Source organism: Perissodus microlepis, chromosome 3 (genome assembly GCF_051167445.1).
Source record: "Perissodus microlepis isolate ML-2025 ecotype Zambia chromosome 3, ASM5116744v1, whole genome shotgun sequence".
NCBI lineage: Eukaryota > Metazoa > Chordata > Actinopteri > Cichliformes > Cichlidae > Perissodus > Perissodus microlepis.
The window spans coordinates 26,831,541-26,853,003 of NC_140463.1; the positions used below are offsets into that span (position 1 = coordinate 26,831,541).

A 21,463-nucleotide genomic window follows, 5' to 3' on the forward strand; every position below is an offset into this window, starting at 1 on the left:
TAAAACACAAAAGCCAATCCTGTAACCCAAATGACCAGTAGTCTAAACACATTTACTAAATGTAGCCACCATATTCCAGTACCATAAACACATGTCACATGAAGACACAATTCACAAAACACAACCCTCTGTACTCATAAATCTAAACACATTTTTCCTTGCTAAAACACATGTTGCAAAACAACTCTGCTCATATTCTCAAATGAAAGCCCATGTGATGCAAAATGCTTGCCACAGTCACCAATCTTTGAACACAGGGAACACACCTGGCGTCAGTCACTACACACAACGACTCAAAATTGAAGACACCTGTTGCTAATGATGTGACCCCACCTATAAAAGCATAGTTTGGTGAAGATGCCAAACAATCACAATGGATGAAGGCATTCGAGCGTGCGGAAGGAGAAGAGCTGCAGGCCAAAGAGGAAGAGGGGTTGAGATCAGAGGAGGAAGAAGTGAAGGCCTAAGAAGAAGAGGAGTTCGGAGTAGAGGAGGAAGAGAAGGAGGCCAACAAGAGAGAGGAGAAGGTCCAGGTGGGAGAAGAAGACAACCTCGCACCATCATAACAGATGATATGCGAGCAACAGTAATTGATCATGTCATTGGCCATGGCATGACAATGGCTGAAGCGGGACGAAGAGTACATCCAAACCTGAGTAGGTTCACCGTGGCCACCATTATCAAGGCATTTAGACAACACAACAGGTATAGTACGCTATTGCTTTCTTTGTCACACTACAGTTTTACAGGCCTGTGAAAGTGGTCTGTTACTTTACATGTAGTTTTACATATAAATCAGTCAATTGACAACACATGTTTCTTTCTTTAGAGCTGAAAGGATGCCACATAGAGGTGGGAGGGTTGCCATATTCACAGCGGCACAAGAAACCCTCATTGCAGATATGGTCCGTAAGAACAACTGCATTAGACTCCGAGAGATCAGAGACAAAGTCATTGCAGATAATGTAAACTTTGAGAACATTGATGCTGTCAGCGTTTGTTTGATGACTGTACTGTTTGTTTGTTTAAGGCCACGTTTGGAAGCGGTTCAACTAAATTGTTAAAAAGAACAAACAGGCACCAATCAGTATCAGGCAGATGTGTTTCAGTAGATCAGATCCAGTCACTTACAGGTCTACCTGCTGGGGCAGCATACACCTCCACTTCACACAGGGTGAGAGTCTTCTGTCCAGGAAGAAACACGTTCACAAAGCGACCCTCCATGCTGCCTCCATCACACTGGTATGTGTAGGTTTTACCCGCATTGATATGTGAGATGGAAGCACACCTGACAGCAGAGAGTGTGGGGGCAGTATTATGTTATTATTATGGACTTCCAGTCAAGGAGAAAGTAACATCAAGTAATTAACTAGTCCTGTGGTCGATAATATGTATATTGTAATTGCTGAAACATTGCTGTTCAAGTTATTCTAAAATAAAACAAACAAAGAAAAAAATCATAATGAACGTTGACTGATATAAATTCGTCATTACCTGGGATTATTGTTTCCATTGTTCTCCAGTGAGTTTCCTATTCTGATCTCAGCTCCATCCAGTCTTTCAGCACAGCAGTCTCCTCTGTTGGTGACTTTTACAGCAGTGATTGTAAAGCTTCGCTGCAGGTCCACCCTCCACCAGGGGTTGGTCTCGTCTTCAGCCGTGTGGCTACAGAAGCCATTGCTATAGAACGAGTTCCGTCTGCCATCGATGGCTTTGGACGCAGTGGCAAAGGAGAGTGTAGATGACTGGGCAGCTTCTCCTTTGAGTGCCACATTGGGTAATGGGTATCCTTGAAGGAAAACCAAGAAAACAATTTCTTTTGTTTGGGCTCTCACAACCCTTACTGATTTATATAATAAAAACACAAAGAATAATTGCATGTCACAGTCCTGGGTCATTTTGACCCAGCGTTCTTAGGTTTCTTGTGTTTTTCTACTTTTTTAGTTCATGATTTATTCCATGGTTCCTAGGTTGTTTATTTTATTTTACTGGATTCTGCCTTGTGTCTCTGCCCTCTGTCTCCCCATGTGTCTGTGTTATATTGTTGTGTGAGTTCTCGTGCTGTGGTTCGTGTTTCATTCTGTTATGTTTTCCATGTTTACCCAGCGTGTCATGTCTGCACACTCCCTTGTGTTTCTCAGTGTTCCCTCCAGTCTGCATCTCTGTATATTTCCTGTTTTACTCTGAAGGTCTGTGTCTCATGTTAGTCTATTCTGTTTTGCTTCCTTGTCTCGTTGTGCCCAATCAGTTCCACCGGGGTTGCCACCTGTTCCTTGTTCCCTCAAGTTCCTGTCTGTGTATTTATATTGGCTGTGTCCCAATTCAGGGTCTGCACGCTTGAAGTACGCATTTTAAGTGCGATTACGTCACCGCCACGCGACGACGGCTGTCCCAATTCGAAGTGTACTTCAAATGCATACTCCAAATGCGCCGTCGATTTCCCCAAATATCAAGTGTGGTCCGGTGCATGCTTCGTGGTCCCATATATCCCACAATTCATAGCGCTGCGGTGGGTGTGGATAATTTTGCCGCAAAACACGGCAGAAGGGAGCGGCCGAAGAGTGAACTGTCAAAAGTAAGTACTGAATATGATGTCACTTATTTATGTGCGAATGTTTAATAACGAAGAACATTAAAACATTACTGTTGGCCACATGTCGGCAAAGTTGTGTGACATTAGTGATGTTTGTACTTTCAGCATTAACTTGGTTTTAAAGCATATATATATCGATAGATAGATAGATAGATAGATAGAGATATATCTCATAATAATCTGACAATACTATAATATTGGCCATATTATATTTACATTACCACAGTGAGATGATTTTAGTCTCATGAACAACATTAGCTAATTGTTATTTACTAACTAATCTTGAAATGACTGTTCAGTACAGAAGTGAAGCCCAACAATCATGTTTTACAGTCCTGTGGTCTCAGCCTCAGATACTCAACTAATCAAAGTGATGTCATGACAAAAATGAATGACCAAAAAAACATTTTTTTTCTCCTTCATTTATGTCAAACAAAGCTGTATGAAACATTTCTCGCGGTTAGTATCATGGTTGCTAGGCAACCTGAACAGCGCGACGAAGGCTAGACCGTCCCATTTCACAAGCCTCTCACTTCCGCACTTCTCGTACTTATAGTACGCACCGTACGTAGTACGCGTAGTGCACGTACTTCAAGCGTGCAGACCCTGAATTGGGACACAGCCATTGTGTGTCATCTCGTCCTCGTTGCTGGTTCGTCTGTGTTTTTTCCCTGCCTCATTCTGTGTCATCTTCCCGCGTCTCCCTGCATCCCGGTTTCAGTTCAGTGTTTTGTTTGTTTCTCCCAGTATAAATTTCTTTGCTTCTGTTTCTCGCCTGCTAAGTTTTTGTTTGTTTCACTTACTAGTTTAATAAAGCTCACCTGCATCTGAAACTGCCTGCGTCTTGCGTCCTAACTTTCAACCTCCACTCATCTGCCATGGCAGACGTGACATTGTAATGTTGTTAGAAATTAAAAACACCCTGACATGAAAGCTGTCATTTGTTTTTTGAGTCAGTAAATTGCAGTTTTATGTATCAGCATCAGAATTAAAGGTATTTACCGTAATACACTTCAACTTCACAGAGACTTAGGACCTTTGCACTTCCTGTTAGAAACACAGTGACGTAGCGTCCCTTCACAGAGTTACATGGAAAATAAAACGCTTGTCCCTTGGGAATGTGAGAGATGACGGCACACCTGTGTATGAAACATTCAAAAAGAAAAAGTAAAGAATAAATATAAATAAGTCCTATTGATATGATAAATAATGACTTACGGTTATAAATCAAGCTCTGTCACCTGTTACTTTCAGGGTCACTGATTTTTATTGAATTTCCGATCCAGATTTCGGCACCATCCAGCCCATTTTCCAATTCCTGTCTATTGGTTATCATTACAGTCCCAATTGTATACACATTTACCAGGTCTACCCTCCACCAGGGATCAGATTCTACATTGGTAAGTGTGCAAGACCCACTTTGATCATTTGCATCTCTGTTTCCATCAACTGCCTTACCAGCAATACCCACAGTGCCACTGGTTGAAGATTGGACAGCTGTTTTTTTCAGTGCCAGGTTGTACAGGAGTTGACCTAAATGATTAAAAAAATATTATCAATGAAAACATAGAGGGCTATTTTTACATTTTTGCTCGGAATAAGCAATATGCATATAAAGATATAGATACAGATGAATCAAGGTCCAGTGTCAAATTAGTAGTTATTATATTTGTATTTGCCTGCACTGAGACGGATTCATTTTATTAAGAATGAAACTTTGCTCAATTATTGGCTGTGCTTTCTAAATAAAAATCTTTATTTTTTTAATTTTTGCAAACTTGTGATAGTTTGCACTTAATAAATGTGGACGAGAATGTTCTGATTGCAGAAGAAAAGTTTACCTGCCAGTGTTCCAGATGTTAATGTTAACATGATGGAAATGCCTGTTAACATACCGACATTTGAAAGATTTTTTTTTTTTTTAAAAAAGGAGTTATTTTTTTCAATGATCTCACTGATGTGTACATTAAATTCCATCATCTTCATTTTAACTTTATTTTTTCTTAAAGAAAGTTTAAGATACTTTAACTTACCAATGAAGCTCCAACTATGAGTCCCACTCATGGCTTAAGAAAGTATCCAAGTCAAATGTATTGTGGCATTAATAAAACACAGTAATTTGCAGGTAGACTGACTTACTGTCTCAGTAGTTTTCTTCTAATCACTACCAGTCTCATACTTTTACATTTGTTTCAGTATCCAAGAATATATAAATTTTTAGTCAGTAATGTTTGCATGAATGACCACACACTCAAACTCATATCTTAATCTTCAGACCAAACCTTTCCACTGCATGTTTCTACAATTTAATGTTTAAACATTTTATTTTTCTACATTTTCACTTGCCTTATTACACATTTTTATTCATTTCACTGATCATTACATTCAAAGGCACATAAGCTTACCTCAAAATCAATCAGCCAGACTGAAGATGATGACACTTACATTTCTCAAGTGTAATATTTAATTTCAACACTAAGGGCTCTGACACAAACAGAGATACCTTTTATACATTTAATATATTGCTGAATTTACAACAAAAAAAAATGTGGAGGGATATATAATAAAGTAATAAGCACACATAGTGTATAAAACTTAAGTTACTATGACCATGAGTAATGAACCAATCAGCAGCATTTTAAACAGGGATCAGAAGTACAGCTGTATATGAGTCCAACTCAGTGTATAATCAGAACAGGGGTTTTAAAAAGTGACAACCTGTTTTTTTCTGCAGTTACAGTTTTCCACAGCATCGTTTACATCAGGGGTGTCAAACATAAGTCCTGGGGGCCAGAACTGACCCGACAGAGACTCCAATCTGGTCTGCTGGATGGTTTTGGAAAGTGTGCATGGCATACATTTGTGGACTTCTTATAGGTGTTTTCCTGCTGATAAAAAGCTCCTCAAGAGCCATTTATACTACACCAAAGTAGTTAGGTATTAGATAAAAAGTAACATGACAGAAAAACCCTTTTACTGTGTACAACAGAAATTCCAGTAAAAAAATGAAAGTTTTCATCAGTCAAATAAAGATATAAGGTTTCATACATACAGGAGATCTGGGCAGTGAGCTACAAGAGATTTTTCTGTACTTTTACACACTTGTCATGTAGAAAAACTGAAATGTGCTGTTGAAATTGCATTTTTACAATATTTAAATATGTATAATAATAATATACATGCGTTTAACATTATATAAGCCCAGTCAGATCACAAGAGGATGTTTAGGTTCACTTCACAGGGAACACAATCTTGTGGCCTATTTAAGAATTTAAAATAAAAACATCAAAATAGATTTAAACTGAATGAAAATGTTGCCATTGATGTACTACTGGCTTTACTGAGTTTCATATATGCTACATGGTTAATAATTAGCTTTAAAATAATATTAGATGTTACTGTTTTTTAATAATTTGCTCAGAAAGACACTGAAAAGACATCTTTCTAACTCTGAAAGCTGAAGGTTGGCTTTTCCAAATGAATCGTTCAGTCCAAACTGAGTTAAAAAAAAAAAGAAAAGAAAAGAAAAATTTCACTACAAAAAATGGGATTTTATCATTTTTGCTTATTTGAACAAAAATCTGAATGAAATTTCTTTCACGTTCATCTTTGTGGATTAAATGATGTAGATAAAATACCTGCCCCGCTAATGTCACAGCAAGTTTGTTGTGTTTTCAGTCAAAACTAAAAAACAAACACGCCTGTCTGGAGAAGGCAGCAATGCAAATGAGAAAACACAACAACACCTGACTTAAGATCTGCATCTTCTGAGAATATTTGCTAAATTCAAATCATTAAGAGGCATCTGACCTCTCAGTATTTTGCATCTGTTCAAAATTACGTCAAAATCAATTTGCCTTTTACACTGACTTTAAATTAATATATTAATAATAATAATATAAGTTTTATTTAAATATTTTGAAAGATTTTACAGTTTTACCCCCGGAGTCACCTCAGTATACATAAGAAAAACTGTTTGCATCACGTCTAGTCATGCCTGTCTGGAAATGCTAGCAATGCAAATGAAAGAAAAAACAAGGACACAGCCTGTGACTTAAAGACTATATCTTTTGAGAAAATTTTCATTTGCAAAATTCAAATCATCACTGTGTGTGAAATGAGAGCAGGGAAGGGCCTCTTTCTATTTTGCATAAACATAAACTGAGTAAATGAGCCTTCTTTATGAAGTAGTACATGGGAACACAAACTTTATTTCAGCCTAAATTTTAATTCTAATGAATATGTTTGGCTTGAAACACGATCAAAGAAAAAGAAGGAGACTTTAAAAAACAACAACAAAACAAAACTATTATAAATTCCAGTAGATTTTCTTAGTGTACAGGCTGTGATCAAATGACCTGTGCTGTGCTCTGACATTTAATGCTCTTTGTTAATTTATAAAACTAAATTCAACAAGATGCAACCTGATGTCTTGGCTAATATCCATCCTGTATACTCACAGTACATTCATACTAGACTGTTTAAAGTTGATGTAAAGGTGGAATTCAGTGAATGAGTCTAATCATTGTCAGCTAAAATTAATATTAAATCCATCACAGTACAGCAAACTAACCTGTTTATTCTGCACTAAACTGCAGAGTATTTTCATGCAACCTTTAAATAACACAATACGTTAGTACATTGTTAGTATGGTTTGTTTTGCTGGACATTTTACAATACCTGACTTAAAATTGAGGAGTTAAATGTAGGCTTTAAATTTCCACTTTCCAGTTGTGTGACAAATGCACACAAACAGTTTGTGTTTTTGTTGATGTTTGTAGAGTTGAACAGAATTGAACTCAAAATTACCCGCCACTTAAAAAAACATTACTCCCTTTATTCTCACTCCTCTTCTATAGGGCTAGCTAGATTCTGAAGTAGCACAACGAATAGACATCTGCGGTTGTTCTGGTGTTGTGCCATAAAAATCAAAAATAAAACAAAACAGAACAAGCAAACAACAACAACAACAACAACAACAACAAAAAACAACCCAAACCCCACCGGCCCATTTTCACCCCTGTATGACTATGGTACTATAAATTATTCAGAAGTTACATGGTTGTGCCTCTTTCTTCTCTTCGTATGCAATAAGCACTGGTGGCTCAAACCAATTCCCACATAGCAAAATTGGTATGGTCTGGATCTGGCCCACACAATGTGCTCACACATGGCCCACATACCGCAAAGAATGACGGCCCTTTGGTGGCCCAGATCTGGTTTGCCAGAGGTGCGCAAGCACAAGGCCAGTTGCAGACACACTGGTGGTCCTGTGCTGGCCCATGTGTGGACCTCTGGCAAACCTGATCTGGGCCATCAAAGGGCCGTCATTCTTTATGGTATGTGGGCCATGTGCAAGTTGTGTGCAGCCACGGGCCAGTTGCTGACACACTGCTGGCCGAGAACAGTTTCAGCTTTTGCCCAGATGTCAGCCTAATGTGTACCTTAATCAAGCTATGTAATAGAAACATGTGCCAGAACATAATAGTGCAAACGTAACAAGATGATACTCTGTCCGGACAGTGAATGGCCTGATTACAGCAAATGCTTTCCTAATCACACACTTTTTCTAGACTGGAGGAGCCAGGAATCGAACCACTAACCTTCCAATCACTAGGTGACCTGCTCTACCTCCTGAGCTACAGCTACCCGGTGGAAAAAATGAGTAAACCGTCACTAGGTTTTGGATAAAGTGTAAACTCACAAACCTGTCAAACCTGCATTTGAAACATTGGCTACCATAGCAGTATAGTATTGCAACATGGCATTTGGGTTTTCTAACTAAAATAGGAAAATAGGAACATAAACAGTGCCTCATTGCCAGACCTGGCCCACATCTGGTTGACATGCAGTCTGCCATGACACCAGTCTGTCAGAAGTGCCAGCTTGATGCAAGATCCCGGCCAGGCCTGCTTTGTATGGGGCTGGGCCACATAAACCAAACCATAATTGGGCCAGATATGACATGCCATCATGCATAGACAGTGGCATCTATGCCAGGCCTGGCCCATATCTGGATGACATACGTCTTATCATGCCAGAAGTCAGCCAGCAGTGCCGGCTTGATACCAGATCCGGGCCAGACCTGCTTGTTATGTGGGAATGTGTGCATAGTGTTAAAAAGTGCTTAAAAATGTGTGCTCTTTTCTACATGTAAACTGTTTGATATTAGAATATTTCATAATTCAGAGAATTTGTACTTCAGTTCTGGCTTTATCAAGACATTTCATCACTACAGTCATAACTTTAGAGCTAGTTATTATAGGCACATATTTCCATATATAATGTAAAGGAGTAAGCTCACTTGCTTTGCATAGATACAATTACTACAAATGCTATGAGCGTTACTATGAATCAGAAAGGAAAAATCTACAAAGAAATTATTTATATATGACTTCAACTTAGTGTTTCATCAGGATTGGCGATATGAAAAAGAAAACATGGTGTGTTGTGCACTTACTGAATTTTTGGCAAAATTGTTTTAAAGGAGTACAAAACAGGTTTTAAGTCATAACTATTTCTAACAAAAACTATGTATCACAGTTTATACTGTGTCATCTTGGTTCCTATGGACTTGTTGGATCCTTGGTGCTGTAGAAATGAACTCTCTGCACAGCATCGTCAGCACCTGAAAGAACATGAGTTACAGTTAAATCAAAGTAATGCACAATAATTGCATACAAGCCTTAACATGGTGCAAGTAAAACCTGATTGGCAGATGAAGTTGAGGTTCTCCTCACAGGGCTGGTCCTGCCAGAGGAAGTTATCCATGCTGGCCACGCCTCCACAGGTGCTGGAGTAGCTGTCAGGAGCAAAATCTTGTGGCCAATTCAAGAAATTCATGGAATATCCAGACATCCAGAACCACTCGTCTGCTCTGAGGGATCTGTTGAAGAGAAAGTAATGGACAGATGTAAACTGACTGGAAATGCTTCTGTAGAATAGGGAGCACTTGTTTACACTGAGTTTGACAAAAGCTACATGATTGATATTTATCTTTAAAATAACAATTTATATTAATATTTTTTAAATAATCTAGTCAGAAAGACACAAAGACACAAAACTTTTTTTAAGCTGAATGTTGGCCTTTCCAGTGTAATTTTCAAAATTTTCAAAAGTCTTGTTTGTGGATTAAATAATACAGAATAAATAAACTGCCCTTCTTGTGTTACAGCAGCTGTGTTGGTGTCTGGGACAGGCAGCAATGCAAATGAGAAAACACAAGAACACAAAGCATTTGATTTAAAGATCTTCATTCTCTAAGAATATTTCCTAAATTCAAATCATTAAGGTTTGCCATCTGACCTCTTGGTATTTTGCAGCAGTGTAAAATTAAGTCATATGTCAGCTTTACTGACAGTAAAAAGATAGCCTCTATGATCATCAATTAAAAATATGATCACAAAATGGGTAAATATTTTTCTTTTTTGCAGGCATTTTGGGGTAGAGCAGGGCATCTACTTATCGTACAGTCGGTGGTTTGATCCCTGGCTCCCTCTGGTCTGCATGCCGAATATCCTTGGGCAAGATATTAATCCTAAATTGCCCTTTGATACACCCAGCAGATTATGGATGTGAGTTAGTAAGCACTTACAATCATAGAAGAAAGTGCTTGGGTGAGTGTAGCATGCTGTGTAAAGCACGTTAATACTTCAGGAGAATAAAAAAGTGCTGTATAAGAATCAGTCCATTTGTCAGAAAGGGTTTCTTCTTTGAACCACTTGTAGAGATTTTCATCCACTTCGTACGTTGTTTGCATTTCTTTCTGGCTTTTCCTGTTTTTTCTTTCTCCATTTATTTGGTTGTTTCTTCTGTTTCTTTGTTCTCATTTGATATTTATGTCTAGTTCTTTAATAGATTTTTACATTTCACTTGTGATTGGAGAGAAGCACCATCTCATTTATATTATGTTCTGCTCATTATTTAATCTGTGATGTACATCAACTAAATGTATCCATAGCTATCAGTACCTGCGCAGTCCCAGCCAGACGTGGTCTGTGAGGGAGAAAGGAACGAGGCCCAGCAGCTGCTCCAACTCGCTTTGCTCCTGTTGGCTGTGAAGGCTGAGCAGGTCCCAGTAATAACGTCTACAGTACATCAGAGCATCGGACCAGCAGAGCCTCTCTCCCACCACCGTCACGTTGCTGCCACCAAGCTGCAGGCTCACAGTGGGAGGAGGGGTGGGAGGAGGTGGAGGAGTCATAATAACGTCTGGCACTGTAGTGAAGAAATTTAGTATTCGGTTTGTTTAAGCCATATTTGGTGGTTATTGTTTTCCTTTTATTTTAATATGTTAAATTACAATAGTCTGTAGTGAAATTAGACACTGAAAGCTAAAGAGCAAAGTGCATTAAATTAATCTGGTCCTATTTACAATAGCAAATATGAGAAAAAGGCAAAACAATAGAAAATTTTACAATGATAATTTTAGCACACACTACTACCTAAGAACTAAGAACTTCTAGAACTAACACCCCAAACCCTACCAGATAGAGAAGCAAACACCTCCACTTCACACAGGGTTGTGTAAGTCTTTTTTCCTGGTATGATCACAATGATGTAGCGACCTTCCATTTCATTACACTGGAATGTGTATGTTGGTGTACCATCTAATGATTTGATCATGCCACAACTGATGGATTGAGAGAAAAAAAGAAGATGAAAAATGGTGGCTTTCTTTAATTAATGAATTTGTATACACACACACACACACACACACACACACACACACACACACACACACACACACACAATATATATCACACCATGTGTATGCTGTTGCTATTTATTGTGGTTAAACCTTTCAAGGACAAAAACATAAAGAAAATTAAAGCCATGGCACCACTTTGCTGTCATTCCAGACCTCAAAAAAGTCTGGAATGACAGGTAAGCGGTGCAATGGTTAGCACTGTTGCCTCACAGCAAGAAGGTCCAGAGTTGAAATCCACAATATGACAGAGTTTGCAGTGGGTTTTGTTTGGACACTCTGCTTTCCACCCACAAATAAAAGTCATGCAGTTATTGGAGTTAGGTTAATTGGTGATTCCAAATTATCCATAAATAAATCTGTTTGTGTTAGCAATGTGATAGACTGGCCACCTGTCCAGGGTGTACCTCTGGCCTTATCTCATCTGGGATAGGCCTCAGCCCACCACAACCATGATTAAAATAAATGGATGTATAGAGTGGAAATTCTTATAAAGCCATACAATTTATGTGTTGTATGACTCTAGCCTTTTCAAACAAGCCAAAATAAAAGACTTTTAGAATAAACTTAAAATAATTATGGAAAGGATTTCCACATTAAAACATGACTTTCTTTTAGTAATGAGTTGCTTTGTCGGGTTAACGTAATTTGCATGGGTTGGATCAGTTCGGTTGAATTAAGTTGGACTCAACTGCTGTAAGTAAGTTGATTCATCATTATTATTTAAGTTGGTCCAACTCAAGTATATTAAGTTGGAACAACAGAATTAGAGTTATTTTTTTCCTCCTCCATGGAGGAGGAATTTTGTTTTATTAGTTTTAATCTTTTAACTTTATGCATCAAGCAAAAATTAAATTATATGCAACATTCTCTGACTGGAAGAAATTTGTTTAACATTTAAACCTATTTTCTGCACATTCCTGCACAAAAAGTAAAATAGGTTTTTTTTGTTTACACTCAGTTTCAAAATAGATGCAAGTAAAACACAGCAGAAAATAAATAAAATCAAAGACTCAGCGGTCCCGTTGCTCTATTTTCACCTGTATAGCAGACGGATGTTTGCCCTGGTGCAGGTGTGCCGCAGCGGTCAGTGGAAGAATCCACAAGTTTGTCTGTGAATTTCCCATTACGTGGTAGCGCACTTGGTGCTTGCTCGGAAGTTTGGGGGGTTTTTTTTCGCTGTAAAAATAAGTTTTCTTTCCACGTAGTGAACAACGGACGTTAATGTTTTTGTTACTTTTTACGGTATCAAACTCAAAGTAAGGTCAGTACTTCCACGCTGCACGGTCATACTCTCTACCGCACTCGATATATTATCCTTTGTTGATCTGCACACAGCTGTTGCCACGAACGTGGCACTCGCTTACGTCACTGTCATGAGACACTCTCACAAAAAAAAATCACGGTTTTAGTAACGCAGTAACGCAGCATGCTTACGGGAAAGTAACGGTAATCCAATTACCGTTTTTTCTTCAAAAATCCTGCTTGATGAAGCAAATATTTCAAATTTTGATTCTTCAGTCCATAATATCTTCTTCCAGTCTTCGGTAGTCCAGTGGTGGTGTTCCATGGCCTGGGCAAGCCTCTTTGTCTTATTCTGACATCTTAGTAACTTGTCCTGTCAAACCTTTAAATCAAAGTCTTCTTTTCACAGTTGAAACTGAGACTTGCTTGCTAAAACCACTATTAAGCTTTGCTTGACGCTGTTGTCCTGTGAGCTGCCCATCACGCGAGCTGTTAACTGTCAGAAACTTGTCCTCTGTGGGTCTGCCAGACATCTTCCTGTCAGAGTTTGCCCCGGCTTCTGAGTGTCTTTTGATAGTGAAGGAAACTGTACTCAATGCCACCTTGACATTCTCTGTAGGTAAGACCTACATTATTAAATATTATGATGGTTTGTCTCTCTTTTATTGTTAAGTGTCTTTTTCTCGCCATTTTTGTAGCCACACACTACTTTCTGCACAATAATACTGTTTAACTGATCCTCACAAGGTACCACAGCATGTCCCAACACTGCTTTTATGCAGACAAAGAGAGTTGTAAGTAATCCAGAAAAGTTGGAAAACCTGTAGGAATTAGTATCACCAGTCAAGGCTTGATCAACCTCCATTTCTGCAGAACAGTTTTAAATTGGTAGCATATTTTGTGTTCCCTGAAAAAGGCCTTTTTGTATGATTCTGTATGATTATTTTTCAGTTTTGCGTTTTCATAACTTTTTTTAACCTCTGGCAGTTCATCACTTACCTTCGTACAATTTCAAGGTATTTATTGGACTTAAACAACTTGAATTGAAACAAATAACTAGAAATGTTTGTAGCATATATATGTTTCCTAATTAGGAAAAAGAATTAACTTGATGTTTATGGAGAAATGTTGTATTAGTCGGAAATCAGATCTCACCTGGGGTTTTGGTTTCCATTTTGTTCCAGCGAGTTCCCGATCAGGATCTGTGCCCCAAGAATCCTAGGAATATAACCATCCTGTCTGTTGATGATGGTGACAGCACTGACTTTATAGACAGCCAACAAGTCTACTCTCCACCAGGGACCCAGATCTTGATTATTGTGTGTACAGCATCCTGAGTCCAAGTTTCCATTTTTGCACCCATCAGCACCCTTTGAGGGCCCAAACACTGGCCCATACCAAGTTGATGACTGTACTGTTTGTTTGTTTAAGGCCACGTTTGGAAGCGGTTCCACTAAATTGTGGAAAAGAAGAAACAAGTATGAATGAGTACTTGGGAGGTGTGTTTCAGTAGATCAGATCCAGTCGCTTAAAGCTCTACCTGCTGGGGCAGCAAACACCTCCACTTCACACAGGGTGAGAGTCTTCTTCTGTCCAGGAAGAAACACGTTCACAAAGCGACCCTCCATGCTGCCTCCATCACACCGGTATGTGTAGGTTTTACCCGCTTTGATATGTGAGATGGAGGCACACCTGACAACAGAGAGTGTGGGGGCAGCATTATGTTAGTATTGTGGACTTCATGTTAAGGAGGTAGCACGGAGTCCTGAACTAGAAAAGCAATAATCAGCATGTGGTGGATAATATGTAGACTCTAATCTCTGAAATATTTGTGTATTTGTTTTATTTTTGATTCAGTAAAAGGAATAGATGTTACAATCCCTGATCATGAATTGCATGGAGTCCTGAACTAGAGCAGCATGTGGTGGATAATATTTATGTTGTAATCTCTGAAATATTTCTGTTCAAATTAATGTAAAATAAAAAAAATAAATAAACAAAAATCATAATGACCATTGACTGATATAAATTCATCATTACCTGGGATTATTGTTTCCATTGTTCTCCAGTGAGTTTCCTATTCTGATCTCAGCTCCATCCAGTCTTTCAGCACAGCAGTCTCCTCTGTTGGTGACTTTTACAGCAGTGATTGTAAAGCTTCGCTGCAGGTCCACCCTCCACCAGGGGTTGGTCTCGTCTTCAGCCGTGTGGCTACAGAAGCCATTGCTATAGAACGAGTTCCGTCTGCCATCGATGGCTTTGGACGCAGTGGCAAAAGAGAGTGTAGATGACTGGGTAGCTTCTCCTTTGAGTGCCACATTGGGTAATGGGTATCCTTGAAGGAAAACCAAGAAGACAATAATTTCTTTTGGTTGGGCTCTCACACCCAGTGGCAGTTTTTGAAATGGGCAACATGGGCGGTTGTCAAATGCAAAAATTAATAATCCGACATATTTAGTACAAGTAATATTACTATGAGCAATGGTTATGAACCAGCCAGCAGTATTTTAAACAGAAATCAGAGGTACAGTTGTATATGAGTCCAAGTCAGTGCATTATCAGAACGGAGTTTTTAAAAAAGACAAACATGTTTTTTGTGCAGTTGCAGAGTTTTCCACCTGTGGCAGTTATTGATATGGGCGACATCGGTGGGAGCCCTGAGCAGTATTGTGGTGGGGGTGGCATCATGGCATCAACAACAACAAAAAAGTTGCTCGTACGCATGCTTCCCCGATATCATGCCATTGCATTTTGGCGTGGTGAGCCTGGTGTGCCTGCTGCTTGCTGCACATGGAGGAGAGGGGCGGGGCGATGGGGATTCTCTGGCTGGCCCGAGCGCCATCTCTTTCACCATCTTACAATGCTGTGATTGCAGCGATTCCCCAACTCTCTCTGAATGGTACTCATGGCCATTGATCAGTGGTCTTTGACCAATGAGCTTTGATCATTGGGTTTTTTTATCAATGGTCATGAGAATTTGCATATTAATGATCAAGGAACTGATCTCCCAGGCCATTGTTCCTTCAGTGGTGCTAGTTTCAGTCATTGTGCAAATGTACTGTTTATAAGATTGGGGAAACCTGCAGTCAGCTGAGACTGAACAAGTTACTTGGATGAGTGACGAAATGTTTCTCCCACTGAAAATGTTATGTCCAGATGAACAGAATCAACTTCTGGGGGGGTTCGTTTGTTAGCAATTTGGCTATGATAGTAAACAGTAGACAGACAGTAGACACAGATGTGGTTTATTGAATCTTTTGGACTGTGTTCAATATAACATTAATTACATATTAATTGGAAAAGGTGTATTGTTGATTTGTCTGCTTTTCTCAAAGGGGGGCGGTAGAGGGAGGGTTCGCCCAGGGCACAAAACGGGTCAGGACCGCCCCTGGTCACACCCCTTACTGATATAAATAAAAAATAAAGAATTAAATAAAGAATTGAAGGTATTTACCATAGTACACTTCAACCTCGCAGAGACTTAGGACCTTTGCACTTCCTGGTAAAAACACAGTGACGTAGCGTCCCTTCACAGAGTTACATGGAAAATAAAACGCTTGTCCCTTGGGAATGTGAGAGATGACAGCACACCTATGTATGAAACATTTAAAGAAAAAGTAAAGAATAAATATAAATAAGTCCTATTGATATGATAAATAATGACTTATGGTTATAAATCAAGCTCTTTCACCTGATGCTTTCAGGGTCACTGATTGCTGTAGAATTTCCGATCCAGATTTCGGCACCATCCAGCCCATTTTCCAATTCCTGTCTATTGGTTATCATTACAGTCCCAATTGTATACACATTTACCAGGTCTACCCTCCACCAGGGATCAGATTCTACATTGGTAAGTGTGCAAGACCCACTTTGATAGTTTGCGTCTCTGTTTCCATCTACTGCCTTACCAGCAATACCCACAGTGCCACTGGTTGAAGATTGGACAGCTTTTTGTTTCAGTGCCACGTTGTAAAGAAGTTGACCTAAATGATTTTTAAAAAGTGGTTATTAATAAAAACAAAGAGATGCATATTTAAATTTTCTTTTTGGATTGAGCAAGAAATGAAATATAAATCCAGGTCAAGTGTTAAATTAGGAGTTCCTATATTTGTATTTGTGGAGGTTTGCAACAGGCAATTTACTACATATTGCACTGAATGTAGAGTCACAATAGCAGCTCCTAGTTCACCCCTGAAGTGTTTGCAAAAGTTTCTTCTAGGAGTGTTAATTTATTTTTAAATGAAAAGTGGAGATTTTATTAGAACAGTTGACTAATTAATTTGAGTTAATGGCTCAAATATGTGTGTACAGTATAGACCTTGCATGTTATGTCAGCCCGAAAAGTATTTCTGCCCTTTCTGATTTCAGTTATATGTTTTGTGCCATCAAATAAAATGTAACAATAGACAAAAATAATGAGTAAATACAAGAAACTGTTTATTTAGCTAAGAATTATTTCATTAGGAGAAAAGAAGCTAACTAAATCTACTTGGCCTTGTGCCTAAAAGTCATGGCTCTTCCTTGTTCAGTCATGAGTTAACTTCGATCAACTATAAACTGTACTAAGCTGAGTTTAATGTCAATGGAATGGTTCTTATATAAAGCTTTTCTAGTCTTCAGAGCAGTTTCTGTTGGCTAGCCAACAGAAAATACTCCAAGAGTACATATGCATTCATCTGCATGTCAAAAAAGAACGACATACAAAGAACTGCAGGTTTCACTTGTTTCAGTTAAGGTCAGATTTTGTGATTCATCAATAAGAAAAAAGACTGAAAAAAATGCCATCTATGTGAGACTGCAAGGAGAAAACCACTGCTGACCAAAAATAACACAAAGTCTCCTCTCACATTTGCCAGTAAACAGGCCACTTCAGTTTTGCTCTTTCATGTGATAATGTGCCTTCTCCTTGCCTCCAGTTGACTCAGCAGCCTGTGAGTCTGTCACCCATGTTACTTGTAACTGCTAACTCCGATGAAAAGAAAAAACTTAAATAGTACAGTAGAAATCAAAATAATGTATTTCAAGAAGAGTTGTTATCAATCTCACCGTTGTGTGAATGGTCAATCACATATTTTCAGGAAGTTTTGGATAGCTTTTTTTTCTTTATAAATTTAAAATGTTCAAAACTGCAATTTATGTTTACTATGTTTATTTTTGCCTAATATAAAAATTTGTTTGAGGATTTAAAAAATGTGTGAATATGTGCAAAAATATAAGAAAAGCTAATGAAATATTTGTGTTTCTCAGTTACAACTAAAATCAGTGTCCAGTGAGTAGGGACAGGTAGTGTCACAGTATAAGACACAATTTCTTATTTTATGTATTATAAGCAGTGTTGGGCAAGTTACTTAAAAGTAATTAATTATAGTTACTAGTTACTTCTTCAAAAAAGTAACTGACTAAGTAACTGAGTTACAAGATTCTAAAAGTAATTATTAACTTGAAAAGTAACTATTGCGTTACTTTAAAAAAAAATGGGGTCCAGGGTATAATTGTTCATTTTTTACTACTTTTGATTTTTTCTCTAAATTTCACATTTACATATTATTTACTTTGTCTTGTTTGGTATCATCCTTTTCAGCACAACCTCATGTGTCTGAAATTATAGTTATGTTTCCATTTTGACATACTGTGTTAACACAATTGATCTAAAATCAGACAAAAAACATAAAATCCAAGTAGAAAGTTATATTTTTTACTGTAACAAGCACAAACATGTTTACTGAATTATATTTCATAACTTTAAAGGCAAATATAAATTGTCAATTATACAATACAGGGAGTGCAGAATTATTAGGCAAATGAGTATTTTGTCCACATCATCCTCTTCATGCATGTTGTCTTACTCCAAGCTGTATAGGCTCGAAAGCCTACTACCAATTAAGCATATTAGGTGATGTGCATCTCTGTAATGAGAAGGGGTGTGGTCTAATGACATCAACACCCTATATCAGGTGTGCATAATTATTAGGCAACGTCCTTTCCTTTGGCAAAATGGGTCAAAAGAAGGACTTGACAGGCTCAGAAAAGTCAAAAATAGTGAGATATCTTGCAGAGGGATGCAGCAGTCTCAAAATTGCAAAGCTTCTGAAGCGTGATCATCGAACAATCAAGCGTTTCATTCAAAATAGTCAACAGGGTCACAAGAAGTGTGTGGAAAAACCAAGGCGCAAAATAACTGCCCATGAACTGAGAAAAGTCAAGCATGCAGCTGCCAAGATGCCACTTGCCACCAGTTTGGCCATATTTCAGAGCTGCAACATCACTGGAGTGCCCAAAAGCACAAGGTGTGCAATACTCAGAGACATGGCCAAGGTAAGAAAGGCTGAAAGACGACCACCACTGAACAAGACACACAAGCTGAAACGTCAAGACTGGGCCAAGAAATATCTCAAGACTGATTTTTCTAAGGTTTTATGGACTGATGAAATGAGAGTGAGTCTTGATGGGCCAGATGGATGGGCCCGTGGCTGGATTGGTAAAGGGCAGAGAGCTCCAGTCCGACTCAGACGCCAGCAAGGTGGAGGTGGAGTACTGGTTTGGGCTGGTATCATCAAAGATGAGCTTGTGGGGCCTTTTCGGGTTGAGGATGGAGTCAAGCTCAACTCCCAGTCCTACTGCCAGTTTCTGGAAGACACCTTCTTCAAGCAGTGGTACAGGAAGAAGTCTGCATCCTTCAAGAAAAACATGATTTTCATGCAGGACAATGCTCCATCACACGCGTCCAACTACTCCACAGCGTGGCTGGCAAGAAAGGGTATAAAAGAAGAAAAACTAATGACATGGCCTCCTTGTTCACCTGATCTGAACCCCATTGAGAACCTGTGGTCCATCATCAAATGTGAGATTTACAAGGAGGGAAAACAGTACACCTCTCTGAACAGTGTCTGGGAGGCTGTGGTTGCTGCTGCACGCAATGTTGATGGTGAACAGATCAAAACACTGACAGAATCCATGGATGGCAGGCTTTTGAGTGTCCTTGCAAAGAAAGGTGGCTATATTGGTCGCTGATTTGTTTTTGAATGTCAGAAATGTATATTTGTGAATGTGGAGATGTTATATTGGTTTCACTGGTAAAAATAAATAATTGAAATGGGTATATATTTGTGTTTTGTTAAGTTGCCTAATAATTATGCACAGTAATAGTCACCTGCACACACAGATATCCCCCTAAAATAGCTAAAACTAAAAACAAACTAAAAACTACTTCCAAAAACATTCAGCTTTGATATTAATGAGTTTTTTGGGTTCATTGAGAACATGGTTGTTGTTCAATAATAAAATTATTCCTCAAAAATACAACTTGCCTAAAAATTCTGCACTCCCTGTAATATGGACAACTTTTGCAAACAATAAAGTTATTTGCAGCCATTTACCTTTTACCTCTGTTTTTATAACCATTTCAAACTATTTACAGAACAATCGGGTGTTCTGCATTCAATAAGATGCCACACAAATTATTTGTGCCGTTCGGGAAAAAAGAATTTCTGTCCATTATAAAGGAGAACATCACAGCCTGATACCTGCAGGTCTGACAGCAGGTGTATCACTCCTGTTTTCTACCTGGAGACAGCAGTCACCTCATTGTTCTAACACACAACACAAAACTATCCACAACACTACACACTAACTACACAAGACAACACATTAAATAACACACTCCAAACACACATCTCAAAACTCTCTCTCTCTCTCTTTTTCTGCTCTCTCTCTCACACTCTCTCTCGCCGTCACTCCTAAAACTTCCCCCTATTCCTAAACAACCAAATGTCACGTTGCCATATACTTTTTTGATTGGTCGACATGGTGCATTTTTACTAACACGAAAGGCCTGATTTTTGTTTTGTGTTTTTATTTTTTGGTCATAAGCAGTGAGATCTTGCTAGCGCGGTCCTTAGACATTAAACGTGATGAAACTATTCAGGAAAAAACGCTGCGTATATATTGTTTATCATGACTCTGGTTTTACGTGGCCAATCAACACAATTTAAAAACTGGTATATATCACTTTGTTGCTTTGTCATCTTAAAGTGGTCATGCGACTGGCTTACCACGACTACTTTATTCTTCTTCCGTCAAACAGCAGCACTCATGCGATTGTTTTCCCCGATTGTTTGTTGTGCCAAAAAGCTGATTGTCTGCCAGAAATTAGTGCTTTAAGCTAATACATAACATAATAAAAGTTTGTATTAAAGAGTGACTCCTCCAATAGGTCATATTGACTTTAATAAATCCCTGTAGCATTGTAAAGCATGTAAAAAGTAATGCACACAGTTACATATGTGACAGAGTAACTTATGTGTTTTGGCCATGATCTGATTGTAAAATCATTTTTTATTTTATTTTATTTTATTAGGCCTTATATGAATGAAGCATGCATTTCTTCTGAGCTGTCAAATTTATCAAGAGAACAGATTTGTCAGTCAACAGGAACTCAAAGAGTCTCCAGCAATTTCCAACAGATTAAAAAATACAGATTTTTATTCAGCTGCATCTTATTCATCCCTGTCGGTGAGACGGCTTCATTTTATTACGAGTGTAACTTTGCTCCATCATTAGCTGTGCTTTTCAAAATCAAATTTATTTATTTATTTATTTTTATTTTCTTTGTTCAGTCACTGACATGTGGTAGTTTGAACTTAGTAAATATGTACCAGAATGTTCTGATCGTAGAAGAAAAGTTTACCTGCCAGTGTTCCAGATGTTAACGTTAACATGATGAAAATGCCTGTTGACATATAGACATTAAAAACATTTAAATAACTGAATTATTTTTAAATGATCTCACTGATGTGTACATAAATGCCATCATCTTTATTTTAACTTTGTTTCTTTTTTTTAAGAAAATTTAAGATATTTTAACTTACCAATGAAGCTCCAAATATGAGTCCCACTCATGGCTTTAGAAAGTATCCAAG

The 21,463-nt window shown here is 38.3% G+C and overlaps 2 protein-coding genes across 2 annotated transcripts; both read right to left on the reverse strand.

Moving 5' to 3' along the window:
• Positions 1-990: 990 nt before the first annotated feature.
• LOC146390775 (fucolectin-3-like) lies at positions 991-4,130 on the reverse strand (the record flags this gene model as incomplete). Its single annotated transcript, XM_084922262.1, has 5 exons — positions 991-1,052; positions 1,140-1,288; positions 1,495-1,789; positions 3,596-3,732; positions 3,835-4,130. Coding segments are annotated over 5 exons (939 nt in total), but the record flags the coding sequence as incomplete, so codon positions are not given.
• A 4,889-nt stretch (positions 4,131-9,019) lies between these two features.
• LOC146390776 (uncharacterized) lies at positions 9,020-21,463 on the reverse strand. Its single transcript, XM_084923763.1, has 11 exons — positions 21,413-21,463; positions 21,232-21,273; positions 16,237-16,528; positions 16,000-16,136; positions 14,586-14,880; positions 14,086-14,237; positions 13,701-13,998; positions 11,080-11,225; positions 10,564-10,810; positions 9,301-9,479; positions 9,020-9,221 (listed from the first exon to the last, which is right to left on the reverse strand). The coding sequence occupies exons 1-11, from the start codon at positions 21,441-21,443 to the stop codon at positions 9,160-9,162; spliced, it is 1,881 nt and encodes a 626-aa protein (XP_084779889.1). The 5' UTR covers positions 21,444-21,463; the 3' UTR covers positions 9,020-9,159.

Bases quoted from the DNA above. Each gene is read 5' to 3' on its own strand.
- LOC146390776 (XM_084923763.1), bottom strand. From the start codon at position 21,443: ATGAGTGGGACTCATATTTGGAGCTTCATTG. The intron at 14,881-15,999 runs GTAAATACCTTC...TTTTCCTTCAAG, and splicing joins CGAGGTTGAAGTGTACTATG to GATACCCATTACCCAATGTG. The intron at 10,811-11,079 runs GTAGGGTTTGGG...TCTTCACTACAG, and splicing joins GGTGTTTGCTTCTCTATCTG to TGCCAGACGTTATTATGACT.